Source organism: Neolamprologus brichardi, chromosome 11, assembly GCF_056152115.1.
Source record: "Neolamprologus brichardi isolate AB-2024 chromosome 11, ASM5615211v1, whole genome shotgun sequence".
In the NCBI taxonomy this organism is placed as follows: domain Eukaryota; kingdom Metazoa; phylum Chordata; class Actinopteri; order Cichliformes; family Cichlidae; genus Neolamprologus; species Neolamprologus brichardi.
In genome coordinates, this window is record NC_142114.1 from 30,938,261 (window position 1) to 30,952,834 (window position 14,574).

Consider the following 14,574-nt stretch of genomic DNA (forward strand, 5'->3'; position numbering starts at 1 on the left):
ACTGACAGAATTTCTCTGATCCGGCTCAGTTAACATCCAAATATTTGGCCCACTGTGTAAAACGAGTTCGACATCCCTGCAGTAGGACAAACGCTGAAAACCTCCAAGGTGAGATTACCTGACATCAGCTGACATCACTCTGAGCTCCTCGCCTCGTTGAGCTCAGTCACCTTACAGATGAAGGATTATCTGCTGCTCGATCCTTCGACGGCCGTAGGTGATGCTCCACGTTAGTCTCAACGCTGCACTGATCCTCTGATCTGGTAAAGCACAGAACATGAAAGTGTTTCAGTGACAGCGGAGAAACAAAACCTCAGAAAAAAGCGAATAAAGAGCTAAAAGAGACCAAACAGACCACACAGACTTAAAACGACACAAAGGAACAACAGGAACCGACAGAGAAGTGAAAAGTTTCTAATAAAAAAAGCTTTGATTGGTGTGAAAGTAAAAACATAAGCATCAGATAACATTATGATTGTTGTGTGTTTGTGTGTTTGTGTGTAGTGTGCGGCGTGCTGAGCACACGGAGTCACTCTGAAATCTACGACTGATAGAAATGTTCTTTGCTCTGCAGGAGGAAGTAACCGCCAGCCTCACCTGTCGAGGCCTGACCACATTTACTGATACTTCCTTCTTGCTGCCACGATCGTTACGCGTCTTCTTTGTTTGATTTATGGGTTCAGACAGCAGAGACTTCAGATCATCTCTTACAGCAGGACTGTGCTCGCTGTGTGCTTTCCAATAAATAAAGTTAATTATTGGTTTTATCCAAAAGTGATCAGAATAAAGTTTATTTATATTTTAGCACTTTTGCTAAAAGCATCTGGGAATCTGGGTCTTTTCCAGGATGTCAGCACCTTCATTAAAAGGTATGATGAGAGTTGAAATGCCCTGCACAGACGCCAGCATGTAAACCTGCACTCCGCCTTATCTTCTGGAAGAAAGGTGTTCATCCACCCACTCTCACAGACTTGGAGAGTCGGTGTTAAGGCGTCCATGTGTGACATTAACAAACTTTGTTCGTTTTTCCTTTAATTTGTCAGCTCTAACAGGATTCAGTCGAGTTCACGGACCACGTTTAAAACGGGAAATAAGACGCACCCTCCAAGTTCTCTCATCTTTAGCTAAACAATCTGAAGATGTTCACCTGAGCACAGGTAACCGAAAGTATTTTGTCAAATAGTTTTGATCATTTAATGTGTCATCTTTGTAAAAACCGCTGAGAAATCTCAGAGATGAGTGGACTCTCACAAACACGTCACAGCGGAAAGGCATAAAAGCTCCATACGTTACGTTTGAATGGTCCAATCAGCATCTTGGCTCATGTGTAGCATTCACAGTCATGTGGCCAAACAACGTCGCTGACGTCACTGCAACTTCCACACTTTGCAAAACGTCCAGGGCCGGACGCTCTGGCGGGCTGGATCTGGACCCCGAGCCGCTTGTTTGTCTCCCCTGTCCCAACAGAAACACCGTCTGAACTGCTTTTACTCTGAACGTAAGAATGACGTATTCAGGCCCTGTGACGTGTCTCCACTGATTAACAATTATAAGAGTTTGAGAACAAACCTGAACAGGTTGTTCCAGGAAGCTCATCTTACGCTGCTGTTAGTTGTCAGTTTGGACTGGTCACGTCCCTGTGTGTGTGCGCGCGCGCGCGTGGGTGGGGCTGATAAGAGCTCAGCGCTGACAAACAAAGAGGTTACACAAAGTTTAGAGGGTCTGAAAGCAGCGGAGCAACGTTCGTGTGTGTGTTCAGTGGGTGTGTATTCGCGCGTGTATTCGGTGTGTATCACTGTGTGTGTGGTGAGTGGGAGGACTTTGTGTGACTCTCAGCAGGAAACGTGTAAATCATCCGGCACTCTCCGCTCGGTGCTCCTCGCTTTCGGTGGTTTTTCAGTTATTAGTTGTTCTCGTTGTGTTTTTTACTCGTTTTTTGGGACCGAACTTCTGAGATGGAGACGAAGGTAAGATAATCGAACTCCCCGGCTGGTCGATCACAGCGATCGGCTGAGAGCGCAGGACTGCTGGGCGCGATCGGGCGCTCGGAGCTGCGCGATGAAGCTGCTGGAGAGAGAAATGATCAAGTTTATGAGGATGTGTGAGACAGAGATGAAGGAAACGGATCAAATCAAACGGGAACACCGATTCACTTCCAGTTTTCCATAAAAGGTGCGAGAGGCGCAGATTCCCTCCTCTGCCCGGTGTTTGGATGCGTAGAGTTTATTTCTCTGAAAGTACAGTAAAAGTGATATTTATGAGAATAGCCCAGGTTAGAATTATAATACCTTAAAGGCTAATTAATGTTCCATCAGTGTGACTGATTATTTTCTATAAATAAGCTTTAATGAAAGCAGCGCAGTGAAACGTGAAATAATGAGGCCGACACCTGAAAATGAAACCAGCTGCGTGCAGATAAAGGACAGCAGTTACTGGAAGCTGAAGCTCTGAAATTCTAGTCAAACTTTTCTTTCCCGGCTCAATTTGAGTAAAATAGATGTGGTTGGATGATATCAGCAAACCGTCCCCATTTGGTGTAGTTTTAAACAGACTGTACATAAAAGATGGCATTGGGGTTTTGGCTCTTCCTGTTGAGGTGATGTTTGCCTTTGAGGTTCTGGGGACAGACCTGACCATAGAGCGCTGAGTTATCAGCTAGATGTAGCGAGCTTGGTTCAGCAGCTGCTTTCATAAACTGTACAGGTGCAAAACATGAGCGCAGGTAAGTGCTGAGATTTCATCCATCAGTCTGTTGTTACACCTAACCACACAGCAGCCGTGTTATTGGTCAGATAACCACATTAGAGATGCTCCAAACGGCCCACAGGTCCAGTGAAGCCGAACAGACGGCTGTGTGGAGACTCCTGTCAGCCAAAGAAGCCACGCCCCTAACTTAGAGCCTCAACAAGTCAGTTCACCCAATAAATAAGTTCTTATTTCTTTGTATTCAGTCCTGTACATCTGTGATGAAGGAGGAAATCAGCCACAGAGACTAAAACTGTTTTGTTTCAGCTCTAAAGTTGACGTTTTAACCTTGACTGACTCTTTTTTGGAGCCAGCAGAGCTTTGGTGCTTCTGCACTGACCTCTGCTGCTGCAGCCGGGCTTTGGCCTGCATTTGACTTTGCTCGTCCACGCCCCGTCTGCAGCGGCTTTATGCCCTCAGAGCGGGGCTTTCCCACACTGCGTTGGCGTTATTCGTTTTCAAGCTGATATCATATTGTACAGTTAGTTTTATGTCTATTGTTTTTCTGCACACAGTATACAGCAGTTCCTGCAAAATCAAATGGATGTAAGGAAATTACAAGCTGTAAATCCACTTGAATAAAGCTGTAGTTGGTGCATTTGGCCTCTGGGAGGCAGTGTTGCATTCAGCTTCTACTTTGGACCAAACGCTGATGCAGATTTGAGCTCAGGTTAAACTGAGAATGCAAAAGCACAGGTGGAGCCGACAGCAGAGCCTTTAAGTGCTCATCTGCTTCAGGTACACCCACCATGCACAAGCAGCTCACATGAACTGGGTGAAGGAGGCTGGACAATCGCATGAAGTGGGTTTTCAGAGGATCTCTGGACTGAGCTGAAGCAGTTTGGACCCTCTGAGTAAAAGCACATAAAAGCTGGTTGACACGTTCTGAGTCTCGGCTCGTGTTCATCTTTTCTCTTTAATTCGCCTGTTAAAGCAGGAGGAATTGTTTTCCTGGTTTGGGATCAGGCAGACTTCTGCAGCCGCCGCCCTCTTTCACAACAGCAGTTGAGCCCTCAGAGGGCCGCTCGGTCTGATCTCATTCAGCTGTTTAACACTTTCTGCTTCGGCCGAGGCAAAGCAGAGCCAAACAGCTCAACCCAGCCCCGCACACTGCAGGAACCTCATTATGTTTCATTATAATTTAAAGATTACCGCCCTTATTGTTGTGATCCTGCCCAATATTAATCAGTTTCGAGCTCAGAGGAAACTTCTGATGTTAATATTTTTGTGTAGCGAACAAATAAAATCCAGGATGATTTGACCCAGTGTGAAACTTAATATTGTTACTGAAGAGCGTAAATCAAAAGATTTGGTGCAGAATCGAAGCTTGTGTCAGTTTACGGTTTTATTTTTGTCCACTAAAGAGTAACGACTGATCTCTCACTCAGGAGTAAATGATTAATGCTTCATAACAACTGCAATATGAACATTGAACATTTCAAATCAGATCGAGCACCTTATCAGTCCAGATTGTGATTGGCTGACAGATCTTCGTCCTGTTAGTAACGGGGTGAGGCGCATATGAGTAACAGCAGAGATCCAGTGTTGACACAAGTCTGTACAGAGAGGGTGGAATAAACTCCGGTGCTTGTGAGGAAACGCGCTGTGGCCGGGTCATCCTGTTTCTTTAAACGTGTGCAGAGACCTCGCTGCCTCTGTTCTTTAGCACGGCTGGATTTATCACAGAAACATCATCCAGCTCAGATTGGAGACGCTGATCTGTGATGCTAGAAATTCTTCAGATTCCAGCTTTGTGTGTCATTTAGCTGCACCCTGTAGTTACCCAGGAAAACATACCTTTCTAATCTCCTGCACGTTTTAGTCCATTTACAGTACTAGTGTACTTGTAGCTGTAATTTACACACGTTCCTTAAATGCATCAGATGCTGCAGTCACAGAGGGTGAGTATCAGGACAGATTCTGGCTGTTAAGACTCAGTTTTAGGGTTAAAGTCAGAGTGGGTCAGTGTGGAGGTCGTCACAAAGAGCCCCTCCCCGCACACGGAGTGGAGCAGGCACTGCTAACAGATGCAAACATAAAACCTAAAGCAGGAAAACCTCTGAGTGCCCAGAAACATACCTGCCATGTTTGATGTGCGCTGGATAAAGGCTTGGTGAAACAGAGAGTGTGTCATGGGAGGGAACAGGAAACCAGTTTATTTAACAGACCAGTGACCCAAAGTCCCAATCAACACGTTTAAGGAAACGTCAGTTATATATGCACAGACGACTGAGGGATGAGATCCAGGTGAGGAGGAAGGACAGGTGAAGGGCGTCAGAGTGGAGCGGCAGAGCAATTGTTTTATATCTGTAAGCTGTCGCTAACATCGGGGAGGAAGCCCACCTGTAAAACGACAGCAGGATGAACTGTGTGTGGAAATGTTCGTATCTGCTGCTGAATAAGTTCAGATCATCAGGATCACAAACACAGAGCAGACAGACATGAGAGGTTTCTTTGTTATTACAAAGATGGTTTCAGACTGCAGTCTGGTTGTTGTTACATTCAATAAAGTTTATCGTAGGTGTTCATCTTCATTCAATTTTCTCTCAGGAACAGATTTCAAGATATTGTCTTGATTTCCTGACATTTTTAAGATTATTCAAATCAGCAGCTCTCACTGATTTTTACGTTTGGGAACAAAGTTTCCAGGAATATGAAACAATGTGACTCTGGTTCAGACGTAATCTTTGCCTTTTTATTAAGAAAGAAAGAACAGTTAGTTAAACATTGTTGGTCAAGAGCTTTTGTCAGTCTCTCCCTGATTATTGATTACTGATGATTAATAACAGTATTGCTACAGCAGCTGTTTTGCTCCCGTTTCAGTACTCAGAGCTGGAGTTGGCCCTCAACACGTTGGTCACCGAGTTTCACAAAGCTGCAGACAACGGACCGACCATGAACACCACCCAGTTCCAGTCCATGATCTCCAGTCAGATGCCGGCAATTGCCAAGGTACTGATGACATCACAGCTCGTCTTCCAATCACAAATCATTTAACTCCGTCTCCAAACAAAGGCTGTTTAACCAAGTAAGCAGACTGCAGGAGAACATGCGTCTGTTCCTTGTTAATTAGGCGTGGGGGCTGGAATAATTTGCATTCTCGGTGACGTCTGACGTGTCCGGGAACGCTCACTGCAGATCAGAGACGTCATGACAGAGACGGAGTCCTCAGAAAGTCCTGAAGGGGAATCTGCACAGATGGTAGAAGTTTCAGTGTTTTTGTTGTGCTTTGGGTTTAAAACCTTATTTGGAACAAAGTCAGCAAAACTCTGATTTTTTTGTCACTTATTTATCCATCCCAGTCCACGCTGAGCGCTTCAACTGAGCAACAGACTGTTTTTATACTCCCAATCAAACCATTCCTAAAATAAAAATCCTTCATGTCTACAAGCAAACTAGAATTCACGCTGATCCCCCAACATGCTTTTATTAGAAATGACCAGTGTTGGTCAAGTTACTTGAAAAAAGTAAATAGTTACTAATTACGTCCCCCCAAAAGTAATCCCATTACTTTACTGATTACTTATTTTCAAAACTAGTTAGTTACTTTTTAAAAACACGATTTACAACCTGAATAGGTGATAAAGTGATAGATCTTTCAGCCCAATTCTACTTTTTCTGCATAATCATCATACAAAATGTAATCAAATGGAAAAGTCTCTTTTTAAAACTTGTTTTATTCGTTTTAATCTTTTAACTTTATGCATCAAGTAAACATTTAATTATCTGCAACATTCTCTGACTGGAAGAAATTAGTTTAACATTTAAACCTATTTTCTGCACATTCCAGCACATAAAATAAAATATTTTGTGTGTTTACACTCAGTCTTTCAAATAGATGCAAGTAAAACACAGCAGAAAATAAATAAAGTCAAAGACTAGCGGTCCTGTTGCTCTATTTTCACCTGTAAAGCAGGAGTGGGGTAGGCGGAGGGTTACCCTGGTGCAGGTGTGCAGCGGTCAGTGGAAGAATCCGCGAGTTTCTCTGTGAGTTTCCCATTACGTCGTAGCTACTCGGTGCTTGTTTGGAAGTTTAGGGGTTTTTTCGCTGTAAAAAGAAGTTTTCTTCCCACGCACAACGGACACTAATGTTTTTGTCACTTTTTATGGAATCAAACTCAAAGTAAGGTCAGTACTTCCACGCTTTAAACGCTGCACGCTCATACTCTCTCTGCACTCGATATATGATCCATTATTGATCTGCACACAGCTGTTGTCACGAACGTCGCACTCGCTTACGTCACTGTCATGAGACATTCTCGCAAAAAAAAAAAAAAAAAAAAAAAAATCACGGTTTTAGTAACGCAGCGTTCCTACATGAAAGTAACGGTAATCTAATTACCGTTTTTGCAATAGTAATCCCTTACTTTACTTGTTACTGCCCATCTCTGGAAATGACAAAGCACCTGATTCCTTTAGCTTAAAGTTTGATGATATTTCTGAAAGTTGTCGTAAAGAATTCTGCTTTCTGTTGCATCACCTGGAAACCAACTGTAAATGCAGTCATCTGCACAGCAGAGGGCGCCGCAGAGGTGATTTAATTATGGGCTTCTCTTCAGCGAACTGCCATCAGTCGGCAGAACGTCCCACGTTAGGTAATAATCAGACTAATCGAGTCTTTGTGCACTGACAGCCCAACGTTGTTTTTAAGATCTTAAAACAAGCTTAAAACACACTTTGCATGAAAAGAAAGGAAAAAGTGATTCGAGTCAGTATTATGTTAAAAATATTGAATTAACATCACAGCTGGGATAGGCTCCAGCCCCCCCACAACCCTGAAAAGGATAAGGGGAAGAGGATGGATGGATGCTTAAGCATACAAGAGAAGCAAAAAAATCTGAAATAAAACTCTTTCATGCTAACAGTAATGAAGCAGGTCACATCCTCCTCTCTGTTATTCTGGACCAGAGTTGTTGGAGTGCTTTGTGCCTGAGATCACGCTCCCCTGAGTTTCCACTAAGTGTTTCCAGCAGTGCTGACTGACTTGCTGTTTGCTGCCTGCAGACGGTGGAGAATGAAGAAGGCCTGGGTAAGGTCCTGCAGCAGATGGACGTGGAGAGCAGCCAGAACATCTCCTTCGAAAACTTCTGGAAGCTGATCAACAACCAGGCCCTTCAGCTGTTCGGCACCATGCACAAAGAGAAAGGCACCAAGTGCACCTGCCTGCTGCAGTGAGCCCTGAAGCCAAAACGCCACCACACCTGAGCCCGGAAACACCACACCTGCTGGGTTTCTCTGTGCAGACCACAGGGGGGCGCTGCAGGGTAACAGTGGGACATGAAGACACAAAAGAAGAAGAGTTTTATTGGTGATATTCAAACTTTGTTTGCATTAAAGACGAGTTACATCCTGCAGTCTGTTTCAAACCCACTGAATATACGGAGGACCAAAGGTGACTTGTTGAAAAACAAACAGGCTAAATGAATAAACACATTTGTAAATGACAACATGTGTTTAGAAATAAATATAATTTAAACTTTCATAAATGAAAATGATTTACAGAGCTAAGACGTTCTTGACCAAATACATCGCAAAATATATGTAACACTGAAAAGTAACAAATGAGTAATAATATGTCCACAAAATACTCAAATAGTACATTTATCAATAATAATAATAATAATAATAATAATAATAATAATAAAATAACAACATGAAATACGGAAAACGGATAAAAGGAGAATTATAGTCACTGTTCTGCTCGTATGGAAGTTGAAGTCTGACTCAAACTGATCTCGAATCATAAAAAACTGAAATAATATTTTCAAGGTTCTCTAAAGTTAATACATGAATTTAAAATGATGAACAAAGACCATGAAAAAGTGTTTAAAAGGAATTAAATTGTGTATTTTTTCGTTTGTATTTCAAAGTGTTTTATACGAGTCGTTTTTATCAGCTGTATTACTTTATTTTCATGAAGTCAGCTTTGGTCCTCCGTAGTGAAGTCGAGCAGAGGGAAAGGTCACCGACATGACTGCACTCTAAAACACAAACATAATCAATGTCTTTTTAAATGTAATCCTGGAGTTAACACAGTCTTATAAATTACTTCTCATTTAGACTTCATCTCTTAGCTGAAACTGTGATGTCTTGTTTTTAACATCATTTATATTCACTCTGAATGTTACTAACATGTTTTTATTGACTGTAAACATCTGATCATCTCAATGTTAATAAACCTGTGACTGCTTTTAGTATAACAAACCTACTGCGGTGTGCCGACTGAATTATTATTTTTATTAGAATAATTATTTGTGAGAAAATCAATGTTGGTGTGTATCGGCTCACTGAGTGGACAGGAAGGAGGGGCCTACATCCTCAGTGGTGGAGGGGTTGGAGTTTGCTGAGCCCCCACACTTATAGGTGGACACGTCCTCTGTGAACACAGCGGGCAGAGGATGACTTATTGCAAAAAATTGGCTAAATGAACAAAAATGGTGAAAGATGCTTTTATTATTTGTTGTCAGCTGTTGCCAAGAACGTCGCACTCGCTTATGTCACTGTCATGAGATGTTCTCGCAAAAAAAAAAAAAAATTATCATGGTTTTAGTAACGCAGCGTGCTTACGGGTAAGTAACAGTAATCTAATTACATTTTTTGCAATAGTAATCCCTTACTTAACTCATTACTTGAAAAAGTAATCAGATTACACTGATGATTACCGCTCACACTTTTTCTACTGAATAACAAAAATGTTATTGTCCAACAAAACGAGCATTTTTCTAAAGATAAAAAAAAGTCAAATCAACCTGTGAACATCAGCCATTAAAAATCAACTGATCAGTCACTTCCTGGTGGGCAGACTAAACCGAGCCAGAGTCACAGCTCCCAACTTTGGAACAGCTTTCCTCAGCCCATCATTTACTTTATTTCATTCTCATGAAAGCCCCTCCCACGGTAAAAGAGAAAATATAACAAACAATACAATTATTCAAAACACATGATCATTATGAAAAGGAAAATTAAAGACTGTTATTTTATAAAAACAGTCTTAATCCGGGTCCAAACCCAGCCAAGAGTCAGACTCCAGACCCCAGAGTCTCAATCACAATTGTTGTAACGCGAGATTCTCAGGTCTGAGAAATAAGAAAGACATATTTGCTCAACTTTGAAGAACCTCCAGAGTGGAAGCCAGCTCAGATAATGGATGTTAAAATTGTAGTAGCTCCCGAACATGATGCACAGAGCAGAAATGAATGAGGATTTGTTTGTGCTGACGAGGTTCCGATGAAGACTCAGCATGTATGTTCTTAAGGAATAGCAGGACTGTCCTGTGAACAAATTATTTAACAGGTTATATTAATAAGCACTGCAGTACATGACAGTCTATAAACAGTGCAATTAAAAAGAGAGAGAGAGGGAGAGAGCTATGAAACAGACTTACCAAAGACAATAATCGTGGGTGTCAGAGACACTTGCTCCAGTTGCACCTCATCTGCCAGACATGCATCTTCTACATGGAAAAGGATGAACTCCTTCTCTTCAAAGTAGCTGAGCAGAAGCAGGACCACCTCTTTCACATCATCTGAGTAGCCACTCTGCGGTCCCCGTAACCTCTGAAGCCTAGCATCAGTCTGAAGGAACGTCTTGCTTTTGCTGACACCAACTGTGGTCATGTAGTCCAGAAGACCTTTTCCCCTTCAAATCCAAGTAGTCTGTATAATAGAGGCAGGAATTAGCAGCTGTCCTTGCAGTTTAAGGTAAAAGGGACACATGTTTCTGAGATAAGACTGACTATCATTCTCTGGCGTATCAGTGGCTGAACTAGCAGATGACATGGTTTTATGTGTGTTTTCTTAATAATCTGTACTGTCATTTGGGGGCTGAGGGTGAGATTGTACATGTCATCAATACCATCTGGGGAACATGCTTTATGCTTCCTACACTTTTTTCTTACTTTTTTTTAAAAACACATGCATACAATCTATAATACTGGACTTATTTTTCTACAAAGGTTTGAACTTTGAGAGTTTAAACAAGAGAGAAAAGTGTGGAAATGTTCATGTCTGTCTGAGAAAAGTGTATAAAGTGTGTAGTGAGGGTTTTTTACAGCCTTAAAACATCAATAATGATTGTAAAAAATAAAGCTGGCTACTTTGGATTTCAACTATGGCAGGTTATTTTTAGAACGTAACTCCCGCCATAAATGAAGGACCACTGTACATAGCCTCTTCATGTGACCAATATCTTTTTACAAAAGACGCAGGTGACCATTTTTAGTATTTAAAAAGTTTGCCAGTGTTTTTTAGCTGAACTAGCATGCTAGCGCCAAGTTAGCAAGTATTAGTCTAAATATCAACTGGTGCTAGTGATGTTTTGGTCTCGTAAAAAAGTAGCCTAGATGTTAAACTTACCGTGCAAACTTTCAGATGAACCACAGATCCTCATAAAAACAATTAAAATCGTATATTCGTGATTTGTCCTAAAAACGTCCTTGGTAAAAGCTCGACGTTTTCTGTTCTCTCTCCACTCTGTGCTCGCTGCTGGTTCGTTAGCTGTAGCCGTGAACTAGCAGCTCTTCTCCCGCTCCTCCCGCCCTCACGTCATTATCCAATCAGAGACGAGCTACAGATGCACATTCAAAATTAGGCGCACTCAGTGTTATGGCAAATGCAGATGGACCCAGGGAGCAGAACGCACGGAGGCAGAGCTGCGGTGAAGACAGTTTATTTACAGTGATGGGAGGTGATGGGAGGACAAAGTATGTACAATAGCGTATGAATGGGGACGCGGAGCCAGGACGTGCAGGTGACGGAAACACACACAGGTAGCACACTCGATCTAAAAAAAGGTGAGGGACGTGAGAATTAGGAGGCTCTTGCTTGATAACCGAGAAAAGCTTAAAGTAGACTTTACAGAGAGCTTACTTGGTACTGTTTATTGCCAAAACCTCCAGACGAGGCGAAATCCTGGGGAGGAAACTAAACTCCTTACAGTCACCAGAAATAATCCAACGGCTCCAGCAGGCAGGGGCAGAATTACAGACTCTCCAAAAACGCCAATACTCCGACACTAGTCTTCTGTCAGGTAGGTCCTAAAGAGCACTTCTGAAGAATGCAGCTGATGAGTAACAGGTGTGCCAGGTTCAGTGACTCGCTGCCCCGCCTACCTATACAAAAAGGGAGGCACCAAAAACACATACAGACAAAAACACCACATAACCAGAACCCAACTTCTAACACTCAGGCTGTGTCCCATTTCAGGGTCTGCACGCTTGAAGTACGCGCACTACGCGTACTACGTACGTGCGTACTATAAGTACGAGAAGTGCGGAAGTGAGAGGCTTGTGAAATGGGACGGTCTCGCCTTCGTCGCGCTGTCCAGGTTGCCTAGCAACCATGATACTAACCGCGAGAAACGCGAGATTGTGTGACATAAATGAAGGAGAAAAATGTTTTGTTGGTCATTCATTTTTGTCATGACATCACTTTGATTAGTTGAGTATCTGAGGCTGAGACCACAGGACTGTAAAACATGATTGTTGGGCTTTATTTAGTGAGTAAATAACAATTAGCTCTTGTTGTTCATGAGACTGAAGTCATCTCACTGTGGTAATGTAAATATATACAATATTATATAGGCTGAAAGTACAAACATCACTAATGTCACATAACTTAGCCGATATGTGGCCAACAGCAATGTTTTAATGTTCTTTGTTATTAAACATTCGCACACAAATAAGTGACGTCATATTCAGTACTTACTTTTGACAGTTCACTCTTGGCCGCTTCCTTCTGCCGTATTTTGCGGCAAAATTATCCACACCCACCACCGCGCTATGAATTGTGGGATATATGGGACCACGAAGCGTGCACTGGACCACGCTTGATATTTGGGGAAATCGACGGCGCATTTGGAGTATGCATTTGAAGTACACTTCGAATTGGGACAGCCGTCGTCACGTGGCGGTGACGTAATCGCACTTAAAATGCGTACTTCAAGCGTGCAGACCCTGAAATGGGACACAGCACCAGTGCAGGCTGTCACTACCCCATCCGTACCGGAAACCCGATTGGTACCCGCATGCGCGAAAGGTGTCTACTTCCGGTCGTAGTTTTAGATAGTTATGGGTCAGAGTATCTGTTAAAATGTTTAGAATAATAAGTATATCTTAAAATGTTTGCAATAATGAAGCATTTCAGTACAATGTAGACAAAAACGAAAAATAAAAAGATAGTTACGGATCCTTACTGCGCATGTGCAAAGTCGGACCGTACTGTGGGCCTTTCTCAATATGCGTACTTGTGCGTACTTGCGTTCTCGTGTACTCGTGATACGTCATCAGTCGGAGACCAAGTACTGTTCCAATTCGAAGTACGCATCAAGCCGAGAACGCGAAAAAGTCCCGGATGTGTTCTTGCTCCGCCCGTTTTATCGAGCATGCATCGGTGGTGACTTGTGTGGACTTGGTACAGCTAAATATCCCAGACTGCATTTCGTCCAAAACTCAAACGCGGCAATGGCGGACGAGCGGGGCTAAAAACTTTTAAATATTACTCTTTCTGGGTCACAAAATAAACTTTTAAGTTCTTTTCAAGCGAGAATGTAGCTGTGTAAACTTCAAATATCTGCTCAGTTTATCAAGATATCATATATTTCCAAACGAGCTCCGACGTTTTCGGAGACGTCTGTGACCCGCCAGCTCCATAGCAGACAGCGAGGTCGAGGATTATTACAGCCGGCGAGAACAGCAGACTACTGGCACATCGTTCTCAACACCCCCCCCGCAGTCTTTTCGCTACTCAGGTTAAACAAACCCCAGTAGCTGTCTATTGTATTGAGTGTCCACTAAAATAAAAATAAAAGCGTTCTAACATCTCACCTGCTTGTTTTTATTAAGGTATGTACACGTATGTACATGTACACTATTTTTATTAATAGAGATTTCACTAGTGAGGTTAAACATGATATATAAGTCACTTAGATCACTTCTAAATGTTAATGTTTGGCTTATTTCGGCTTTTTATTTGTTCCTGAGTAAACCGGTTTGGCTGTGATTAAAGTTAAGCTTCATAACATATTACTCACAGTTAAATTAAGGATGGCAGTAAAAACTCCGGACCTGTGACATCATCAAGTACGCTGGTGTTCCAATTGTACAAATCGCGAGTCCGTGCTCGCGTTCTCGGCGAGTCCGTACTCCCGTGCGTTCTCGGCGAGTACGTACCCGCCGAGAACGCGAGTACGTACTCGCGTACTTGAGAATTGAGAAAGGGCCTGTCACTACCCGATCCGTACCGGAAACCCGATCGGTACCCCGCATGCGCGAAAGGTGTCTACTTCCGGTCGTAGCGTTTTACGATAGTTATGGGTCAGAGTATCTGTTAAGATGTTAAGAATAATAAGTATCTCTTAAAATGTTTGCAATAATGAAGCATTTCAGTACAATGTAGACAAAAACGAAAAATTAAAAGGTAGTTACAGATCGGGACTCCCCGATCCTTACTGCGCATGTGCAAAGTCGGACCGTACAAATCGGGTCTACCCGATCCGTACCGCGCATGTGCAGGGGTTTTCTTCTTCTGTTCGTTTAATGGCAGTTTACTCCCCAGTGTACGAGGATACTGCCACCTGCTGACTGAGCGAATGAACCCCATTGTAAACTGAATTGGCATCATTACAAACGTGTGTTAAATTTGATTTAGTGATAGTCGAGTGTGTTTATGCTTGTCTGTGTGGAGAGGATTGACTGGAATAGTGATGATGATGTCCGCTATCACTGTCAATTGTCAGTAAACACTTAATCTGGCTGCTGAATCTTCACGTGACACATTGCTAAATCAATATTATTAAGTCTGTAATTAGGCGCCATTCTTCTTATTTTATGGC

General features: G+C 42.5%; 2 protein-coding genes across 2 annotated transcripts; one reads left to right on the forward strand and one right to left on the reverse strand.

Annotated features, from left to right (window-relative positions):
* Window positions 1-1,631: 1,631 nt before the first annotated feature.
* s100v1 (S100 calcium binding protein V1) lies at window positions 1,632-8,953 on the forward strand. The gene is made up of 3 exons (XM_006805571.3): window positions 1,632-1,967; window positions 5,569-5,697; window positions 7,750-8,953. Exons 1-3 carry the CDS (start codon window positions 1,956-1,958, stop codon window positions 7,918-7,920), a joined length of 312 nt encoding a protein of 103 aa, XP_006805634.2. The 5' UTR covers window positions 1,632-1,955; the 3' UTR covers window positions 7,921-8,953.
* LOC148100750 (uncharacterized) lies at window positions 7,041-11,216 on the reverse strand. The gene is made up of 3 exons (XM_087848576.1): window positions 11,100-11,216; window positions 10,130-10,400; window positions 7,041-9,121 (listed from the first exon to the last, which is right to left on the reverse strand). Exons 2-3 carry the CDS (start codon window positions 10,359-10,361, stop codon window positions 9,030-9,032), a joined length of 324 nt encoding a protein of 107 aa, XP_087704702.1. The 5' UTR covers window positions 10,362-10,400; window positions 11,100-11,216; the 3' UTR covers window positions 7,041-9,029.
* Between the last annotated feature and the right edge of the window lie 3,358 nt (window positions 11,217-14,574).